The sequence below is a fragment of the Macaca nemestrina genome, chromosome 1 (genome assembly GCF_043159975.1).
Source record: "Macaca nemestrina isolate mMacNem1 chromosome 1, mMacNem.hap1, whole genome shotgun sequence".
NCBI classification, from domain to species: domain Eukaryota; kingdom Metazoa; phylum Chordata; class Mammalia; order Primates; family Cercopithecidae; genus Macaca; species Macaca nemestrina.
The window spans coordinates 212785264-212804686 of record NC_092125.1 but is presented as its reverse complement, the minus strand read 5'-3'; the positions used below and the strand labels follow the sequence as shown (position 1 = coordinate 212804686).

Sequence of the window (19423 nt, the reverse complement as noted above, 5' to 3'; positions counted from 1 at the left end):
CACTCCAGCCTGGGCAATGAGAACGAAACTCTGTTTCAGAAAAAAAAGGAAAAAAATTGAAAATAGGGTCACTGCTGATGTAATTAGTTAAAATGAGGTTATTAGGGTTGGCCCTAATCTAATATGACTGGTGTCTTCATAAAAGGGGGAAATTTGGACAGAGACAGGCACGCCTGCAGGGAGAACACCATATGAAGACGAAGGCAGAGGTCCGGGTGATGCTTCTACAAGCCAAGGAGCACCAACAGTTGCCAGAAGCTAGGAGAGCCTGGAACCGAGTCTTCCTCACAGCCCTCAAGAGTCAATGTCGCCAACACCTCGATCTTGGACTTTGAGCCTCCAGAACTGGGAGCTATGCAAGCTCCCAAGTTTGTGGTACTTTGTTAGGGTGGCCCTAGCAAACTCATACACTCTGATAGAAGCCTGTGTGAGTTTCCTGATACTGACTGGGAGGTTAGGAAGGGCTTCCTAGAAGAGGAGATGCTGAGCTGGGGTTTCAAGGATGGGTAGTTTATCAGGCAAGAACATTCCAGGCAGAGTGAAGAACATATGCAAACCCCAGGAGGTATAGTGACCATCAGAGACTCTTCCTTGAACTTTTCTTTCCTTTTTTTTTGAGACAGAGTCTTGCTCTGTCGCCCAGGCTGGAGTGCAGTGGCACAATCTTGGCTCATTGCAACCTCTGCCTTCCAGGTTCAAGTGATTCTCCTGCCTCAGCCTCCTGAGTAGCTGGGACTACAGGCGTGTACCTCTGTGCCCAGCTAATTTTTGTATTTTTAGTAGAGACGGGGTTTCCCCATGGTCACCAGGCTGGTCTCAAACTCCCGACCTCAAGTGATCCACCCGTCTCAGCCTCCCAAAGTGCTGGGATTACAGGCGTGAGCCACTGTGCCTGGCTTTTTCTTTTTTTTTTTTTTTGAGATGGAGTCTCGCTCTGCTGCCCAGGCTGGAGTACAGTGGTGTGATCTCAGCTCACTGCAACCTCCGCCTCCCAGGTTCAAGCGATTCTCTCACCTCAACCTCCCGAGTAGCTACGATTACAGGTGTGCACCATCACACCTGGCTAATTTTTGTATTTTCAGTAGAGCTGAGGTTTCACCACGTTGGTCAGTCTGGTCTCAAACTCCTGACCTCAAGTGATCCACCTGCCTTGGCCTCCCAAAGTGCTGGGATTGCATGCAAGAGTCACCGCACCCGGCCCTCCTTGAACCTTTCTTTGATTTTCTCTACTTCCTGCCCTGCCCAAGCATCTGAGACCTGGCAACTCCCTTGCTCGAAGATAACAGAAAAATTATTTTTACCAGGAGGGCCTCTTGGACCCAGGTGGTGATGTGCATCATTCTCACCAGCAGGGGGTGCTCACACAATTGTAGGTGAAGGAAGGGTGGCTGGGGGCACAGGTACTGAGCAACCTTCTGGCATTTGTCAGGGTCCAAGGTCCCTGCTCGCAGGGGCAAGTGCGCCCAGCCCTGGAGAAACTAGGGTGGGCAGCCCTGTGCCGGCCTCAGGACACACAGCACCCTGGGAGGACAGACACCCAGACACATGGCCCTCCTTACAAGTACTTTATTTCCATTACAATAGTGCCACACCAAAACTACAGTAGCACAAAACATAATACAAAAAATAGATTCCCAGCTCCCAACTCCACGTCCACGCACCCACAGAGAAGCCAGCCCTCTGGCTCCCCAGGCCTAAGGGGAGGGGTCTCACTTCATCTTCCTTAAAGCTTTGGAGGGGGTAGTAGCAGTGGCAGGGGCTTCCACCCCTGTTGGGCCTGAGCCCTCTTCTTCCCCAACCCACCGCCGGCCCCAGCAGACCTGAGCCAGGAGTGTGGTCTCCATTCCCTCGGGCTGCACCCCCAGCCCTAGGACACCTGCCTCAGTCCAGGGGGTCCAAGCCCACGGTGCTGGTGCTGACACTGCAGGACCATCTCCACGTGGAAGGCAGGAGGGTCAGGGGAGGGGAGGCAGAGGGGACACCATGGCTGGGAGAAGCCCACCTCTATGTGGCAAGCAGACTACGGCCGCCTCCTACCCCAGCTCCTTCTCGGGTTCCTGTCTCCTCTGCAGAGCTACCAGGATTGCTGCGTGCTGGGACCAGGGCCTCCCTCTGCAATCCACTCTCGACACCCTGCACCAGCTCGGAGGCTGACCCCAAGGTGGCAGGCGTGTCCCTGTGCTGTCTGCTTCCTCTCAGGCAGGAGGATTCCAGCTTCCCGGGTGAGGGGAACCCACTCTCCGGGCAGGGCTAGGTCAGGAGGCCTGGGCTGCTGAGGTGGAAAAGCGGTGGCTGTGGAGGGCACGTGCTGCCCCCGCCTCTGTCTTGGGGCCTGGCTTCCCCACTGGACGGCAGAGACCGCTCCAGGTGCTTCCACTTGGTGGAGCCTGTCAATCTGCTATTGGAGAAGCTGTGGTCTCAGGCAAGGGACAGACACCACCGGCCAGACTGGGTTGAGGAACCTTCCTCTCGCAGTGTCCTCTGGCTAAAAGCATCCCTCAAAGGGGAGTCCATCCATCTAGCTACAAGTACTATCTTGATTCAACCCAGGGGCCAACAATGGGCTGCCACCCAGGGTAAGTCCAGCAGTTCTGCAGTCTTCCGATGCCCCACGTCGCGGACCTGCAGGCCAGAGCTCCTGGGCTGCCGTGGGGGTTAGCCCTGCAGGCACCGGGGAAATGGGGCTACAGCCTGTGCTTCCGTCAGGACACCTGGGGGCTGCACTGAGGAGGCCAAGGAGCATCTAGGGGCAGGGGCTGTCTCCTTGGGGTGGAGACTGGTGGCTGCAGCCTCAGATAAGGCACTAGAGGACTGGACTGGTCCTGGGAGCCAGGCCCAGCCATGTGGTGGATGACGGTGCTTAGAGAGGGAGAGGATTTGGGTCCTGTGGGAGGTGAGAGCTGTTTTCTCTTTTCTTTCTTTTTTTGAGACAGAGTCTCCCTCTGTCACCCAGGCTGGAGTGCAGTGGCGCAATCTCAGCTCACTGCAACCTCTGCCTCCTGAGTCTAAGTGATTCTCTTGCCTCAGCCTCCCGAGTAACTGGGATTACAGGTGCCTGTCACCACACCCAGCTTATTTTTGTATTTTTTTTAGTAGAGATGGGGTTTCACCACATTGGCCAGGCTGGTCTCGAACTCCTGACCTCAGGTGATCCGCCCACCTTGACCTCCCAAAGTGCTGGGATTACAGGAGTGAGCCACCGTACCCAGCCTATTTTCTCTTTTCTCCTTTCCTGGGGAAGAGGTTGGCCAGACAGACCCTGGTGTGGCTGGGATGGGGGACTGCTGCAGAGAGGTAATGGGCCCCTGAGATAGACATGGGACAGCCTGAAAAGGTGGGACCGAGAGGGGACACCTGTGGCCAGCAGTGTATCTCCAATAGAGTCTCACCCTGCAGGGCTCCTGCAGTCTGGCTTCAGGGTGCTTGGTACGCCCAGATGATGTTTGAGGGTCCTGACCTGGCCTCATTCTGCCGTAGCCATCAGTCCCCTGCTGTGGCTTTGGGGATCAGAACTTCCCTGCTAGGGCTCCCACTGTTGGACTCAGGGGACAGAGGCAGGCTAGCTGAAGGGGCAGTGCCCATGAGCTGGGACCTCCCAGAGCCGGCTCCTCCCTCTGCCTGGCCTCCACACTTCTACTGGTCTCCATGCCTCTGCACGAGGTGACAGGAGCTGAAATCACACATCCCAAGAGCCAAGGCAGCTGTCTGATTTGGAGACTTGCTCTGTGGCCCAGGGATCCCTGCCTCAGCCCAGCCCCACAGGGAGTGGGGAAGAGGGATCCCTGCCTCAGCCCAGCCCCACAGGGAGTGGGGAAGAAAGGGGGTAAATCAGTGGGGCTTCCCTTGTCCACAGGTTATTTAGAAAAACAGAACATAATAAATATACCAATTCTTTCCTTAAAAAAAAAAAGTGTTTAAATGCGTTTTTCCCTGAAGATTTCCAGTGTATTCCACAATGTTTAAAAAATAGTTTCCCCAAAAATATATCTTGAAAGCATTTGACACAGTGGTATTTGTGGCGTATCTGGCGCTTGTCAGCATGGGGCCCAGGCCTGATGAGCCACCCGCCCGACACCCGAATGCCCGCTGAAGGTGGCGCACGTGTGTGCCTGGATGTCCGGCTCTTCACAGGGGTCAGATGGTGGGTTCTGTTGAGAGCCGACACCATGGGCTCGGTTCCAGCTGAAAGCCCTCCAGTGCGGGGAAGCAGAGCCCCGGATGGCCAAGCGGGCTGAGCAATGCCCTGGAGGCTGGACGGGGGGCTCGTCCTCAGCCCCTTCCCCTCCTCCGTCTTGGCTCTCTCCGCTTCGTCCTTACCAGACTTCGCATTTGTGAGGCGGGTTCATGGGCGAGCCAGGTGAGCAGTGGAAGTGTTCTGAGAACTCCTTGGAATTGGAGAGGGAGCCGATGACCCGGAAGCGAGAGGGGCTGTGGGGGTCGGTGATGAGGCCTTCGTGGGAGCTCTCAGGTGTGCGGACGGAGCACCAGACCTTTGAAGGGACAAGAGAGAGAGGCCAGGGTCACTGTGGGGCCCTGGGGCTGCCAGACTGTCCCCATTATAACAGCAGGGGAGGCCAGGTGCAGTGGCTCACACCTGTAATCCCAGCACTCTGGGAGCCAAGGTGGGAGGGCTGCTTGAGCCCAGGAGTTCATGACCAGCTTGAGCAACATGGCAAGACCCCATCTCTACACAAAAAAAAAATTAACCAGGCGTGGTGGTGTGCACTACGGTCCCAGCTCCTGGGAGGCTGAGGCGGGAGGATCACTGGAGCTGGGGAAGTCAAGGCTGCAGTGAGCTGAGATTGTGCCACTGCATTCCAGCCTGGGTGACCGAGTGAGATCCTGTCTCAAAAAACAAAATAAGGCTGGGTGTGGTGGCTCATGCCTATAATCCCAGCACTCTGAGAGGCCAAGGAGGGGTGAATCGTTTGAGGCCAGGAATTTGAGACCAGCCTGACAAACATGGTGAAACCCTGGCTGTGCTAGAAATACAAAAATTAGCTGGGTGTGGTGGTGCATCCTATAATCCCAGCTACACGGGAGGATGAGGCAGGAGAATCACTTGAACCCGGGAGGTTGATGTTACAGTGAGCTGAGATCATGCCATCACACTCCAGGCTGGGCAACTGAGGGAAGACTCCGGCTCCAAAAACACAAAACTCAGAAAAACAACACCAGGGGGATGAGCCCCCAAACTGATCCTGAGATCCCGGGGAGTCAGGAGGACCCCCTGAGTGGGTCAGGAAGAGAAAGTGGACTGGTGTAGGGCTGGTGTGTGCCACTCCCCATGCCAGCAGCCTCTAACGCAGTTGTCTCCAAACTGTTCTCCTTCAGCCAGCGCAGCATCTCTGTCTGAGGCACCCGCATTCGATTCCATCTGAACAAAGGACTGTGTCCAAACACCAGTTGGAAAAGCTTGGATTTAGTCCAGATCTCTCGTTTCCTGGGCAGAACAAATTGTCTTAATGGCCTGGTAGCTCTGAGTGCCAGCAGAAGGCTACCAGATGAATGCCGAGTGAAGGCATGATCTGGGGCATTTTTTTTTTTTTGAGAGTCTTGCTATGTTGCCCAGGCTGGAGTGCAGTGGCATGAACTTAGTTCACTGCAACCTCTGCCTCCCGGGTTCAAGTGATTCTCATGCCTCAGCCTCCTGAGTAGCTGGGACTACAGGCAGCCACTGCCACGTCTGGCTATTTTTTTTTGTATTTTTTCATAGAGACAGGGTTTCACTATGTTGACCAGGCTGGTCTCAAACTCCTGACCTCAGGTGATCTGCTTGCCTCGGCTGCCCAAAGTGCTGCGATTACAGGTGTGGGCTGCCGTGCCTGGCTGGGCATCTTATGTTTAAGAAATCTCTAGAACCCTAGAACCAGAAGGGTCCTGAGTGATCAGCTCGTCCTCTCATTGACCAGATCCAGGAATCCCTTCACTGGTACTTCTGGCCCTTCTGTGCATCTCTCTAATGACAGGGCACATGTGCGGTGCACGGTCCAGGGACTTGGGAAGTCCTCAATCTGTGGGGAACTTGCCTTTCGGCTCTCTGGGCTCTTGAAACATCAGGATGGCAGAATGTACCATGTGTGGCATGTTTTCCTAATGGACCCACCTGTGCAAAGCCCAGGAAGAAGAGCTGGTTATTGGTGAGGCCCAGGGTGGGCAGCGTCTGCTCAGCCCCGTTCTTCTTCACCCAGTTCTGGTAAGCCTGGGAGGAGAGAAAACCAAAGCTCAGGGGTTCCCATGGCAGGTGGTGAAGGAGGGGACTGGTATGGAGGTCTCAGGGAGCTCCCCCATGTCAGGGCAGGTACTAGTTTCCGGGGATCTGGGCCTGGGCTCAGCCTAGGGGAGCCCTCTTCTTGATGTGCACTCATTTAGCCCTATGGCTTAAAATACCTTCTACGCACTGATGGCTCTCACATTTACGCCTTCTGCTCCAGCCTCTTCCCTGATGTGTATATTTAACTGTGCCAGCTGGACAGTCAAGATGCATCTCAAACTTAACATGGTACAAACAGAATGGCAGCACGCGCGCACACACACACACACACCTTCCCCATCATGGTCAAAGGTACCACCATCCATCATCTCAGGCCCCAAACCCAGAACGCTTCTTCAATTCTTCTCTTTCTCTCAGATCAAACACTGACCACTGCTCTGCTCCCGCTTCCCAGTGCTCTACCCTGTCTCCTGGCTGGACAACCTCACAACAGCTTTCTCATCAGTCTTCTGACTCAGGCTGATCCAATTCCATTCCCTTCCTGGCAAAGTAACTTCAGTGAACCTTAGGAAGCAGGTGCTGGCAACCCTTCTCTGTGGACGGCCAGAGAGTGAGTACGTTGGGATTTGTGGGCTAAGGGTTGCCATCGCAATGACTCAATTCTGCTACTACAGCAGTAAGGTAAGCCACATGGCCGGGCGTGGTGGCTCACACCTGTAATCCCAGCACTTTGGGAGGCCGAGGCGGGTGGATCACTTGAGGTCTGGAGTTTGAGACCAGCCTGGGCAACATGGTGAAATCCCATCTCTACTAAAAATACAAAAATTAGCCGAGGCGCGGTGGCGCATGCCTGTAATCCCAGCTACTCGGAAGGCTGAGGCAGGAGAATCACTTGAACCCGGAAGGTGGAGGTTGCAGTGAGCTGAGATCATGCCCCTGCGCTCCAGCCTGGGTGACAGAGTGAGACCCTGTGTCAAAAAAAAAAAAAAAAAAAAAAAAAAAAAAAAAAAAAAAGCTACAGACATGGAAACAAATGGAGCCAGCTGTGACCCCCAAGAAGCTTCACCTATAAAAACAGCCTCATAGCTAGATTTGGCCCATGGCTGTAGTTATACTGACTTGTTTTTTAGTTTTTTTTTTTTTTTTTGGAGACAGGGTCACTGTCGCCCAGGCTGGAGTGCATTGGCATAATCTTGGTTCTCTGCAACCTCCACCCCCCAGGCTCAAGCGATCCTCCCACCTCAGCCTCCTGGAGGAATCACAGATGCACACCACCATGCTCAGCCAATTTTTTTGTATTTTTGGTAGAGACGGGGTTTCACCATGTTGCCCAGGCTGGTCTTGAAGTCGAGTTTGTGATCCACCTACCTCGGCCTCCCAAAGTGCTGGGATTACGGGTGTGAGCCATGGTGCCCAGCTGACTCTTGTTCTATTTTTATTTATTTTTTTTTTGAGACAGAGTCTCCCTTTGTCACCCAGGCTGGAGTGCAGTGGTACAATCTCGGCTCACTGCAACCTCCACCTCCCAGGCTCAAGCAATCCTCCTATCTCAGCCTCCTGAGTAACTGGAACCACAGATGCACATCACCATGCCACGCTAATTTTTTTGTATTTTTGGTAGAGACGGGGTTTGACCATGTTGCCCAGGCTGGTCTTGAAGTTGAGCTTGCGATCCGCCTACCTCGGCCTCCCAAAGTGCTGGGATTACAGGTGTGAGCCACGGCACCTAGCTGACTCTTGTTTTATTTTTATTTATTTATTTTTTTGAGACAGAGTCTCGGTCTCTCGCTCTGTTACCCAGGCTGGAGTGCAGTAGCCCAATCTTGGCTCACTGCAACCTCTGCCTCCCGGGATTAAGTGATTCTCATGCCTCAGCCTCCCAAGTAGCTGGGATTACAGGCATGAGCCACTGAGCCCAGCTGACCCGTTTTAAAGGGTAAGTTGAGTCATGTCATTCCTCTATTTTAAAACCCTATTGTGTCTCTCTATCATAACCAGGACAAAACCCAAACTCCTTCCTCAGCCACAGCCAACAAGCCCAGAGTGGTCTGGTCCCTGCATTCCCTGCACTCTGCCCCGCCCATCTTCCCATCATTGGACGTGCCAGGCTTGTGTCTAGTTCGTGGCCTCTGCACTTGCTCTTCCTTTTGCTGAGACCATTTTCCCCAGCTTTTCCCAGGCTCTTCCTCATCATGTAGGTCTCAATGCAAATGTCATAACCCCAGAGAAGGCCTGCCGTGGCCAGCGTCCCCCCATTATTCCTCTTACCCCGTTATTGCTTATTACTTCGCCCCAGTTTATATTCATCGCCTCATCAATAGCTGACACTATCTTACAGATTTATTGTATTTTTTTTTTTTTTTTTAGTAGAGACGGGGTTTCACCGCTTTAGCCAGGATGGTCTGGATCTCCTGATCTCGTGATCCGCCCGTCTCAGCCTCCCAAAGTGCTGGGATTACAGGCTTGAGCCACCGCGCCCGGCCTATCTTACAGATTTATTATGTATTTATTTGCCTTTCTTCCCCTTCCAGCCTCCACTAAGGGTATAAGCTTTTTGAGAGCAGGATGAGCTTCAGACACAGCCCCTGCTGGGTAGATTCTCAATACCTTTCATTGACTCGTGGACTTTAAGCAACCTAATATCCAATATTTCTGGGCTCAGTTTGCTTATCTGCAAAACGGGGATTATAATACCTAACAGCAAAGCTGCTAGGAATACTCCAAGCCTGGCACTTAAGAAGGCTCAATAAATGACAGCTCTACGGATTTCTGCTCTTACTGCCGCGGTTGGGAGGAAGCCCTGTCTTCCTCTCTCTGACAGACACCTACTGTTTTTCTCTCGTGGCCTCTGTTACCTCTCCCATCTGACTCGGGGAGCATCTCTGAGTATCTCTCTGGGGTCAGCCTGTGTCTAAATCATCTTGCTTTATCTTCCCAACAACCCAATAATGCAGGTAGTAGCTAATCAGAGCCAAGTCAAGTGAGGCTCAAGGAGGTTCAGCAACTTACTCCAGAACCAGGACTTGAACCCGGAACTGGCTCCATGACCAGTGTCCCTTGCCTTGGCTGCTTAGTCCCCAGGGGCCTCCCAGACCCACAGGGGGCTGACTTGGTGGTGGCCTCCCCTGCAAAGGTGAGAACAGGCAGGCTCTTCAGGCGTATCCAGCCCGAGCCCCATCCTGTGTCTCTGTCAGGCCAGACTCAGAAGGCACAAAGCCGTCTGGTGCCAAGCCCTTGTGGCGGGGGCCTCCACAGTCAGCCTCATGATTGGTCCTCACCACCCCCCATTTCGCAGAAGAGGAAACAGAAGCTCGCATGGCTGCTGCGCCTGCCCCGGTTGTCCGTGATGATCCTCTATAGACAGGCATCTGGATGGAGCCAGCGCTGGGCCCAGGCGTGTGTGGGGAGCGGGGCTCTCACCCGATAGGCCGCCTTGAGGCCCCCGTTATCGGCGATGTTCTCCCCCAGGGTGTGCCGCCCATTCACTGGCTCCCCGTTCACGCTGTAGTTGCTGTACTGTTCAACCATGCACTCGGTCTGACGCTTGAAGGCCTCCACGGACGAGTTCTTCCACCACGGTCGGAGGTTCCCATCCTTGTCATACTCCCGTCCTGTGGGTCAGAGGGAGGCATCATGTCAAGGGAGGGAGTGGCAGAGCGGGGACCTGCTACTCCTCCCTCCTCCTGGTGAGAAGTGGTTCATCCGTCCACCCCCGTCCTCCAGCCAGCATGGGGAGACGAGGTCCCTGTGAGTGCCGAGGGACATGGATGGGGAGGCCGGTCAGAGGCGGGAGAGGATGGAGGAGAGAGATCCAGGGAAAGTCCCATCGTGGCCTGAGGCTCAGTGGGGCTTGCTTTGTTTTCTTTTTCCTTTTTTTTTTTTTTTTTTTGAGACAGAGTCTCACTCTGCCACCCAGGCTGGAGTACAATGGCGCAATCTCAGCTCACTGCAACCTGTGCCTCCTGGGTTCAAGTGATTCTCGTGCCTCAGCCTCCGGAGTAGCTAGGATTACAGGCACATGCCACCATGTCTAACTGATTTCTGTATTTTTTTTTTAGTAGAGACGGGGGGTCTCACCATGTTGGCCAGGCTGGTCTGGAACTCCTGACGTCAAGTGATCTGCCTGCCTCGGCCTCCCAAAGTGCTGGGATTACAGGTGTGAGTCACCGCGCCTGGCCTATTTTCAACACTGCCTAACTGACCCTGAGTAACAGATGCCTAGGAAGAGGCAGATGGAGCCAGCCGACTTAGGATCACAAGACAGGCCCAGGCCACCCAGGTCTCTGCCTCTTCCATCTCTGCCTGGGAGTCCCCAAGGTAGGAGGCAATGAGGAGGATTTTGGACATTAGTTGGGGAGGAGGGACTGACTTCAACGCCCTGATTGCAGTTGGACTGGAGAAGTCTCTGGAGTGGTGGAGAAATGTCCACTCCCTCCTAAACCTAATAGGAACCCCAAGTGCCAGACAACTTCCACGAGCGGGGCACCTCCCTACACACTTCACAGTCCTCCCAATCACCACGGGAGGGTGGAACCATCACGCTCCTTTTACAGATAAGATGTGGGGGCCTGGAGAAATGACAGCGCCTGCTAAACTTCATATAATCGGCAGGTGGCAGAGCAAGGATTTGAACCCAGATCCTTCTGTCTCCAAAGCTAACACCTTAGAAGTGAAGGGTGCAGAGCCTGTAATCCCAGCACTTTGGGAGGCCAAGACGGGCAGATCACGAGGTCAGGAGATGGAGACCATCCTGGCTAACACAGTGAAACCCCGTCTCTACTAAAAATACATAAATTAGCTGGGCGAGGTGGCGGGCGCCTGTAGTCCCAGCTACTCGGGAGGCTGAGGCAGAAGAATGGTGAGAACCCGGGAGGTGGAGGTTGCAGTGAGCCGAGATCACACCACTGCACTCCAGCCTGGGCGACAAAGAGAGACTCCATCTCAAAAAAACAATAATAATAAATAAATAAAATAAAAAAGAAGTGAAGGGTACAGAAAGCAGAGGCAGTGGGGCCTGGAAGACGACTGGCCCAGTCTGAAGGGGCCCAAGGAACCTGTACCAGGCAGTGGTGTGATCATAATCATAGTTCACTGTAGCCTCAAACTCCTGGGCTCAAGTGAGCCTCCTACCTCAGCCTCCCAAGTAGCTAGGACTATTAAAATTTTGCCACCACGCCTGGCTAAATTTTTACTTTCTTAGTAGATACATTTTATTTTATTTTATTGAGAGGGAGTCTCACTCTGTCACCCAGGCTGGAGTGCAATGGCACAATCTCAGCTCACTGCAACCTCTGCCTCCCAGATTCAAATGATTCTCCTGCCTCAGCCTCCTGAGTAGTTGGGATTACAGGCACCAGCCACCATGCCCAGGTAATTTTTGTATTTTTAGTAGAGACAGGGTTTCGCCATGTTGGCCAGGCTGGTCTCAAACTCCTGACTTCAGGTGATCTGCCTGCCTTGGCCTCCCACAGCTCTGGGATTACAGGCATAAGCCACCATGCCCACCCTAATTTTTTTTTTAGTAGAGATGGAGGTCCTGCTATGTTGCCCAGGCTGGTCTCAAACTCCTACCCTCAAGCAATTCTCCTCTAAAAGCACTGACATTACAGGCATGAGCCATCGTGCCCAGCTGGAAGTCGTACCTTGATCATCAAAAGCATGAGTCAGTTCATGGCCCACGACGACACCGATGCCACCAAAGTTTAAGGCCCTGGAGGGAAGGACACAAAGATGGAGGTGATGCTTTGACAGGAGGGCCTCTCCCTCTTGCCCAGGTATGGGAACCTCAGTTCCTGGGCTTGGAGACATAACAAAATTCCACAGGGCTCTGTGTGGATAAGGGTGTGGTCATGGCCTGAGTCTCCAGCGAGGCCCGTGAAGCCAGACAGAGGCTGGGCACAGTCTGTGTGGTCGGCTGTGCCCACTGGGCACCACGCACTGTGCTAGATGCTCTACAGACCGAACTGTCCTCTTCAGTCATTGCAAAAGAGTTAGCTATGGTCACCACTGACCAGCTCTATTCATGAGTAGACCAAGGCTGGGAATGGGTCAATTGCTTTGCCCAAGGGCCACACAGTCATCAAATAGCAGACATGGGATTCAAACGGAGACAGCAGCCTTAACCCTCCCCACTCCCCAGCTCTGACTGTGCTATAACATTGTCAGGGGGGGCGCTTCCCTTAGGTAGGGCTCTTAATTCCATGAGATGCTCCCAATACCCACTGTGCAGGGCTTCCAGATCTCACTGGAGGGAAGGAAAGTGGGTGAGGATGTTGCTTCCTCTGCAACATCTCTGACCGCCCAAGCCACCTGGACCACTGGGGCAGAGATCACACGGTGAGACTGGCTTGGTCATATGGGCCATGGGACTGGGCTGGGGGTTCACTGAGGGTTGGGGAAAAGAATTGGGGTAGGGGCCCCAGAGGCAGCCTACTTGGGTGAGGAACGCGTGTAGAATGGTGCCTGTAGGATCCCGGCCGGAAACACAATCTCATTCTTGGTGGGCGAGTAGTAGGCGTTCACCATGGGCGGGGTCATGCTCCACCTACAAGCAACACACACGTGGGAGGCCTCAGCACAGGGTGGGAGGCAGGTGGGGACAGCCTGCGTGGAGCACTGCTTAGGGATGGGGATCAAGGGCATTAAAAATGCAGACTCTCCTTGACCCCAGGCCCAAGTGCACACAAGTACAAGGACATCTACAGAAGGACTGTTTGTTTTGAGACAGGGTCTAGTTCTGTCACCTAGGCTGGAGGGCAGTTGTGTGATCATGGCTGACTGCAGCCTCAACTTCTGAGCCTCAAGCCATCCTCCTGCCTCGGACTCCCAAAGTGCTGGGATTATGGGCGTGAGCCATTGTGCCCGGGTGCAGGACTGTTTTTTAGGAGAAAACTAGAAAACACCTGTCTATAAATAAATCAGTTAATTAATGATGTCACATCACACGGTGGAATACTGAGGTTCTTACAAAGAGCAGGAAGGGCCATTAGATTTTGAAATGTCAGTGCACAGTGGCTCATGCTTGTAATCCCAGGACTTTGGGAGGCTGAGGTGGGTGGATCACTTGAGGCCAGGAGTTCAGGACCAGCCTGGCCAACATGGCAAAACCCCGTCTCTACTAAAAATACAAAAAAATTAATAAGGTGTGATGGCGCACACTTGTAATCCCAGCTACGTGGGTGGCTGAGGCATGAGAATCGCTTAAACCTGGGAGGTGGAGGTTGCAGTCAGTTGCGATTGCGCCACTGCACTCCAACCTGGATGACAGAGCGAGACTGTCTCAAGAAAAAAAGAAAAAGAAAAAAAAAAGAAAAAAAAGAAAAGAAAAAGATTTTGAAAAGTCACCATTGTCTAGGCTTGAAAAGTATCTATTAGCAGTTTTCAAAGTGTGGTCTGTAGACACCTGGCGGGGAGGGTCCTCAAGACCCTTTTAGGGGATCTATGAAATCAAAACTATCTTATTTATTTATTTTTTGAGACAGAGTTTTGCTCTTGTCACCCAGGCTGGAGTGCAGTGGCATGATCTTGGCTTACTGCAACCTCCGCCTCCTGGGTTCAAGCGATTCTCCTGCCTCAGCCTCCCAAGTAGCTGAGATTACAGGCCCCCACCACCACGTCTGACTAATTTTTGTATTTTTAGTAGAGATGGGGTTTCACTGCATTGGCAAACTCAGGTGATCCGCCCGCCTTGGCCTCCCAAAGTGCTGGGATTACAGGTGTGAGCCACTACACCCGGCTGAAATCAAAACTATTTTCATAATATTAAGATGTGATTTCCCTTTTCCATTGTGTCACTTGCATGGATGGTACAAAAGCAACAGTAGGTAAAACTGCTGGAGCCTGACATGAATCAAGGAAGTTCTGGTGGTCACTGAGCCCCGAGTTCCTCATTAGCATGGGCTCACAGCCAAAATAAAAAGCCAATTAGCCATTTTCACTTAGAACATCCTTGATGAAGTAGTTTGCTTGCTTTCCCTCTCTCCCTCCCTTCCTTCCTTTCTTTCCTTTCTATTTATTTATTTTGAGGCAGAATCTCACTCTGTCACCCACGCTGGAGTGCAGTGGTGTGACCTCAGCTCATTGCAACCTACATCTCCCAGGTTCAAGTGATTCTCCTGCCTTAGCTGGGATTACAGGTGTGCACCACCACCCATGGTTAATTTTTTTGTATTTTTAGCAGAGACAGGTTTTCGTCATGTTGTTCAGGCTGAACTCCTGGCGTCAAGTAACCCGCCCACCTTGGCCTCCCAAAGTGTTGGGATTACAGGCGTGAGCCACTGCACCCGGTCATAATGATTAATTTCATTACATCTCAACCCCTGAATACAAGACTTCTTTTTTTTTTTTTCAAAGCGACAAGATCTTGTTGTGACACCCAGGTTAGAGTGCAGTGGCATGATCATGGCTCATTATAGCCTCGAACTCCTGGGCTCAAGCTGTCCTCCCACCGCAGCCTCTCAGGTAGCTGGGACTACAGGCACTCGTGACTATGCTTAATTTTTTTTTTTTTTTAATGTTATAGAGGCGGAGTCTTGCTGTGTTGCCCAGGCTGGTTTTGAACTCCTCAAGCGATCCTCCTGCCTCGGCCTCCTGAAGTGCTGGGATTGCAGGTGTGAGCCACTGCACCTGGCAGAAGACGTTTTCTTTCTTTTTTTTTTTTTTTTCTTTTGAGACTGAGTCTGGCTCTGTCTCCCAGGCTGGAGTGCAGTGGCCGGATCTCAGCTCACTGCAAGCTCCGCCTCCCGGGTTTACGCCATTCTCCTGCCTCAGCCTCCCGAGTAGCTGGGACCACAGGCGCCCGCCACCTCGCCCGGCTAGTTTTTTGTATTTTTAGTAGAGACGGGGTTTCACCGTGTTAGCCAGGATGGTCTCGATCTCCTGACCTTGTGATCCGCCCGTCTCGGCCTCCCAAAGTGCTGAGATTACAGGCTTGAGCCACCGTGCCCGGCTCAGAAGACGTTTTCATATTCCATGTGACCAGTGGGAAATCCACATACAAAGCATTCTGCTTTTTTCATGGAACCCTGTTGGTACTTTCAGGGTGACTGGTAAACTATGGAATTTCAGACTTGGATATCTGGCAGACATTTTCTTTAAAACGAATAAAGTGAGCTTATCACCTCAAGGAAAACAACTCAAGCCATCTGTTACCAATGATAAAAATAGGAGATTTTTTTTTTTTTTTTTTTTTTTTTTGAGACGGAGTCTCGCTCTGTCGCCCAGGCTGGAGTGCAGTGGCGCGATCTCGGCTCACTGCAAGCTCTGCCTCCCGGGTTCACGCCATTCTCCTGCCCCAGCCTCCCGAGTAGCTGGGACTACAGGCACCTGCCACCTCGCCCGGCTAATTTTTTTGTATTTTTTTTACTAGAGACGGGGTTTCACCGTGTTAGCCAGGATGGTCTCGATCTCCTGACCTCGTGATCCACCCGTCTCGGCCTCCCAAAATGCTGGGATTACAGGCTTGTGCCACCGCGCCCGGCCGAGATTTTTTAAAAATGTTGAAGTTTCAGGCAAAAATTAAAATTTTGAAAAACTTATATTGGCCACCACAAGTTTGACACCTTACCAATAATAATTAAAGGCTTTGCTCACGAAGTCAGCAGTGATATTAACAAATGTGGATTTTTTTTGTTATTGTATAGTGAAAGTATCACCATTTGGAAGATCTGTAAAACTCAGTGAACCACTGTTTTCCACATGACTAATGCATGTTACAAAATCACACCTGGGTAAAAGTACAGGACAGACCAATGGAATTTAGTGTAACAGAGTATGAAAAGTTCATGAAGGTTGGGCATGGTGGCTCATGCCTGTAATCCTAGCACTTTGGGAGGCTGAGGAGGGAAGATTGCTTGAGCCCAGGAGTTCGAGACCAGCCTGGGCAACATGGTGAAACTCTATCTCTACAAAAAATTACAAAAATTCCAGCCTGGGTGACATGGTGAAACCTGTCTCTACAAAAAATACAAAAATTAGCCAGATGTGGTGGTGCGCACCTGTAATCCCAGCTACTCAGGGGGCTGAGGCAGGAGGATCACCTGAGCCTGGGAAGGTTGAGGCTGTCGTGAGCTGAGATTACATACTCTAGCCTGCGTGATAAAGTGAAAATAAGAAAAAAGAAAAAAAAAAAGTTCATGGATATGGTTTCAGATTCCATATTGCAATTAACCTTTTCTTTTTATTTATTTTTTTTGAGACGGAGTCTCGCTCTGTTGCCCAGGCTGGAGTGCAGTGACCGGATCTCGGCTCACTGCAAGCCCCGCCTCCCGGGTTCACGCCATTCTCCTGCCTCAGCCTCCCGAGTAGCTGGGACTACAGGCGCCCGCCACCTCGCCCGGCTAGTTTTTCGTATTTTTCAGTATAGACGGGGTTTCACGGTGTTAGCCAGGATGGTCTCAATCTCCTGACCTCGTGATCTGCCCGTCTCGGCCTCCCAAAGTGCTGGGATTACAGGCTTGAGCCACCGTGCCCGGCCGCAATTAACCTTTAAAAAATTATCACTTTTTAAGTTTTGGTGTAGTATCAGTAGAATGTACACAAGTACCAGAAAAGACTATTAAAATATCCCTCATCCCTCCCTTTCCCTTGCCTCACACTCAATTCCTATGTGAGGCAAGAATTCTTTTTTTTTTTTTTTGAAACAAAGTCTTGTTCTGTCACCCAGGCTGGAGTGCAGCTAGAGTGCAGTGGCGCGATCTCGGCTCACTGCAACCTCTGCCTCCCAGGTTCAAGCAATTCTCTGCTTCAGACTCCTGAGTAGCTGGGACTATAGGCGCCCGCCACCACGCCCGGCTAATTTTTTGTATTTTTAGTAGAGGTGGGGTTTCACCATCTTGGTCATGCTGGTCTTCAACTCCTGACCTCGTGATCCACCCACCTCGGCCTCCCAAAGTGTTGGGATTACAGGCATGAGTCACTGCGCCTGGCCAAGAATTCTTTCTATATATCAAAACAACATATGGTAACAGACTGACTGTGGAATCAGACATGAGAATCTAGTTGTCTTTGATTAAGCCAGACATAAAGAAATTTGCAAAAAGTAAAATGATACCTCTCTTCTCATTAATTTTTTGAAAATAGTTATTTTCCATAAAACTTTAATAACAATCAGGGCCGGGCGTGGTGGCAATGGTGCCATCTTGGCTCACCACAACCTCCGCGTCCCGGGTTCAAGCGATTCTCCTGCTTCAGCCTCCTGAGTAACTGGGATTACAGGAATGTGCTACCACACCTGGGTAATTTTGTATTTTTAGTAGAGACAGGGTTTCTCCATGTTGGTCAGGCTGGTCTTGAACTCCTGACCTCAGGTAATCCACCTGCCTTGACCTCCCAAAGTGCTGGGATTACAGACATAAGCCACCATGCCCGGCAATAATTTTTTTAAGAGTGTAGAAGGATCCTGAGACCAAAAAAGGTTCTGAAAGTAATGGGATATAGTCATGAGGTATTTGGCATTTCAATGACTTCTCTGGTGCAGAGGGGAAGGGTGAGTAAGGAGTGCAGTGAGATGGATACCACATTTCCCCTAAGAGCCTAGACAGTCACTCTGCTTCCTCCAGGTGAGCCCCACAGCCATGGAAAGGTACTGAGAACTTTATTTATTTTGGGATGGGGTCTCACTCTGTTGCCCAGGGTGGAGTGCAGTGGTGCAATCTCTATTCACTACAACCTCTGCCTCCCAGGTTCAAACGATTCTCTTGCCTCAGGCTCCCAAGTAGGTAGGATTACAGGTGTGTGCCACCACGCCTGGCTAATTTTTGTATTTTTATTAGAGATAGGATTTCACCATGTTGGCCAGATTGGTCTTGAACTCCTGACCTCAGGTGATCCACCCGCCTTGGCCTACCAAAGTACTGGGATTACTGGTGTAAGCCACCGTGCCTGGCCGAGAACTTTATTTATGTATTTATTTATTTTAGAGCCAGGGTCTTGCTCTGTAGCCCAGGCTGGAGTGCAGTGGTACAACCGTAGCTCACTGTAACCTCAGCCTCCTGGGCTCAAGCGCACGCTACCACGTCCAGCTAATGTTTTAAATTTTTTGTAGAGGTGGGGTTTCGCCATGTTGCCCAGGCTGGTCTCAAATTCCTGGGCTCAAGAGATCTTCCCACCTTGGTCTCTTAAGGCATTCGAATTACAGGTGTGAGCCGCGTATCTGGCCAAATGGAGGAATTTAAAATATCGTATTTACATTCAGATAACCACAAATACTTCAATGGGTAGGCAAGGACATTTAAATACAGAAATTCAAGCTAAGTTAAAATACTTCAGATAAATTGGCAACAGAGCCTATGTCATGTTCTGAAGGTAAAAGCCCACCTTCTTGTACATTGGGGGTGCCCTGGTTGGAGGCTGGAAATGAAGGAAATAGAGATGTTTGAACCCCTAGAGTCCACCAGGGGGCACCAGAGGCAAAGAGAAGTTGATTGCACCCTTCCCTAAGATTTATCCCAAATGTTTGCACTCAGAAATGGAAGGAACTTGGACTGAAGACTAGAACTGGGCTGACTACATTTAATGTTTTTAAGGAGACAATTTTTTTTTTTTTTCCCAGGCAGGGTCTCGCTGGAGTACAGTGGCATGATCTTGGCTCACTGCAGCCTCGACCTCCTGGGCTCAAGTGATCCTCCCACCTCTGCCTCCCCAGTAGCTGGGACTACAGGTTCGTGCCACCATGCCCAGCTAATTTTTAAAATTTTTTGTAGAGACCACGTCTCCCTCTGTCACCCAACCTGGTCTTGAAGTCTTAGGCTCAAGCGATCTGCCCACCTTGGCCTCCCAAAGTGCTGGGATTGCAGGCGTGAGCTACTGTGCTTGGCCTGAGGAGACACTAAAAAAAAGGACAAAGACCAGGTCTCATTCTAGGTTATCCTGATTTAACGTCAGGAAGCTGTATTTTTTTGAGATGGAGTCTTGCTCTGTCACCCAGACTGGAGTGCAGTGGCACGATCTTGGCTTACTGTAACCTCCGCCTCCCGGGTTCAAGTGATTCTCATGCCTCAGCTACTCACTCCTGAGTAGCTGGGACTACAGGTATGCGCCACACACCTGGTTAATTTTTTGTATTTTTAGTAGAGACAGGGTTTCGCCACGTTGACCATGGTTGGTCTCAAACTCCTGGGTTCGGGTGATCCACCTGCCTTGGCCTCCCAAAGTGTTGGGATTACAGGCATGAGCCACCACGTCCGGCCAGGAGGCTGTATCTTTGAAAAA

General features: G+C 51.5%; 1 protein-coding gene and 1 long non-coding RNA gene across 5 annotated transcripts in view; both read right to left on the bottom strand.

Moving 5' to 3' along the window:
- Positions 1–1550: 1550 nt before the first annotated feature.
- Positions 1551–19423, bottom strand: part of LOC105483076 (endothelin converting enzyme 1) — a 132944-nt gene continuing 115071 nt past the window's right edge. For 3 of the 4 annotated variants that reach the window (XM_011743681.3, XM_011743680.3, XM_011743679.2), the window contains exons 15-19: positions 12648–12758; positions 11857–11924; positions 9635–9825; positions 6107–6202; positions 1551–4490 (exon numbers count right to left, since the gene is read on the bottom strand). In XM_011743681.3, the coding sequence (XP_011741983.1) occupies positions 4314–4490; positions 6107–6202; positions 9635–9825; positions 11857–11924; positions 12648–12758 (643 nt within the window). In that variant the 3' untranslated portion in view covers positions 1551–4313. The remainder of the gene's footprint in view (positions 4491–6106; positions 6203–9634; positions 9826–11856; positions 11925–12647; positions 12759–19423) is intronic. The other variant, XR_011625105.1, reaches the window with a different exon arrangement.
- LOC139363913 (uncharacterized) lies at positions 7334–9628 on the bottom strand. The gene is made up of 2 exons (XR_011625117.1): positions 8697–9628; positions 7334–8541 (listed from the first exon to the last, which is right to left on the bottom strand). It is a non-coding gene; the product is annotated as an uncharacterized lncRNA (long non-coding RNA).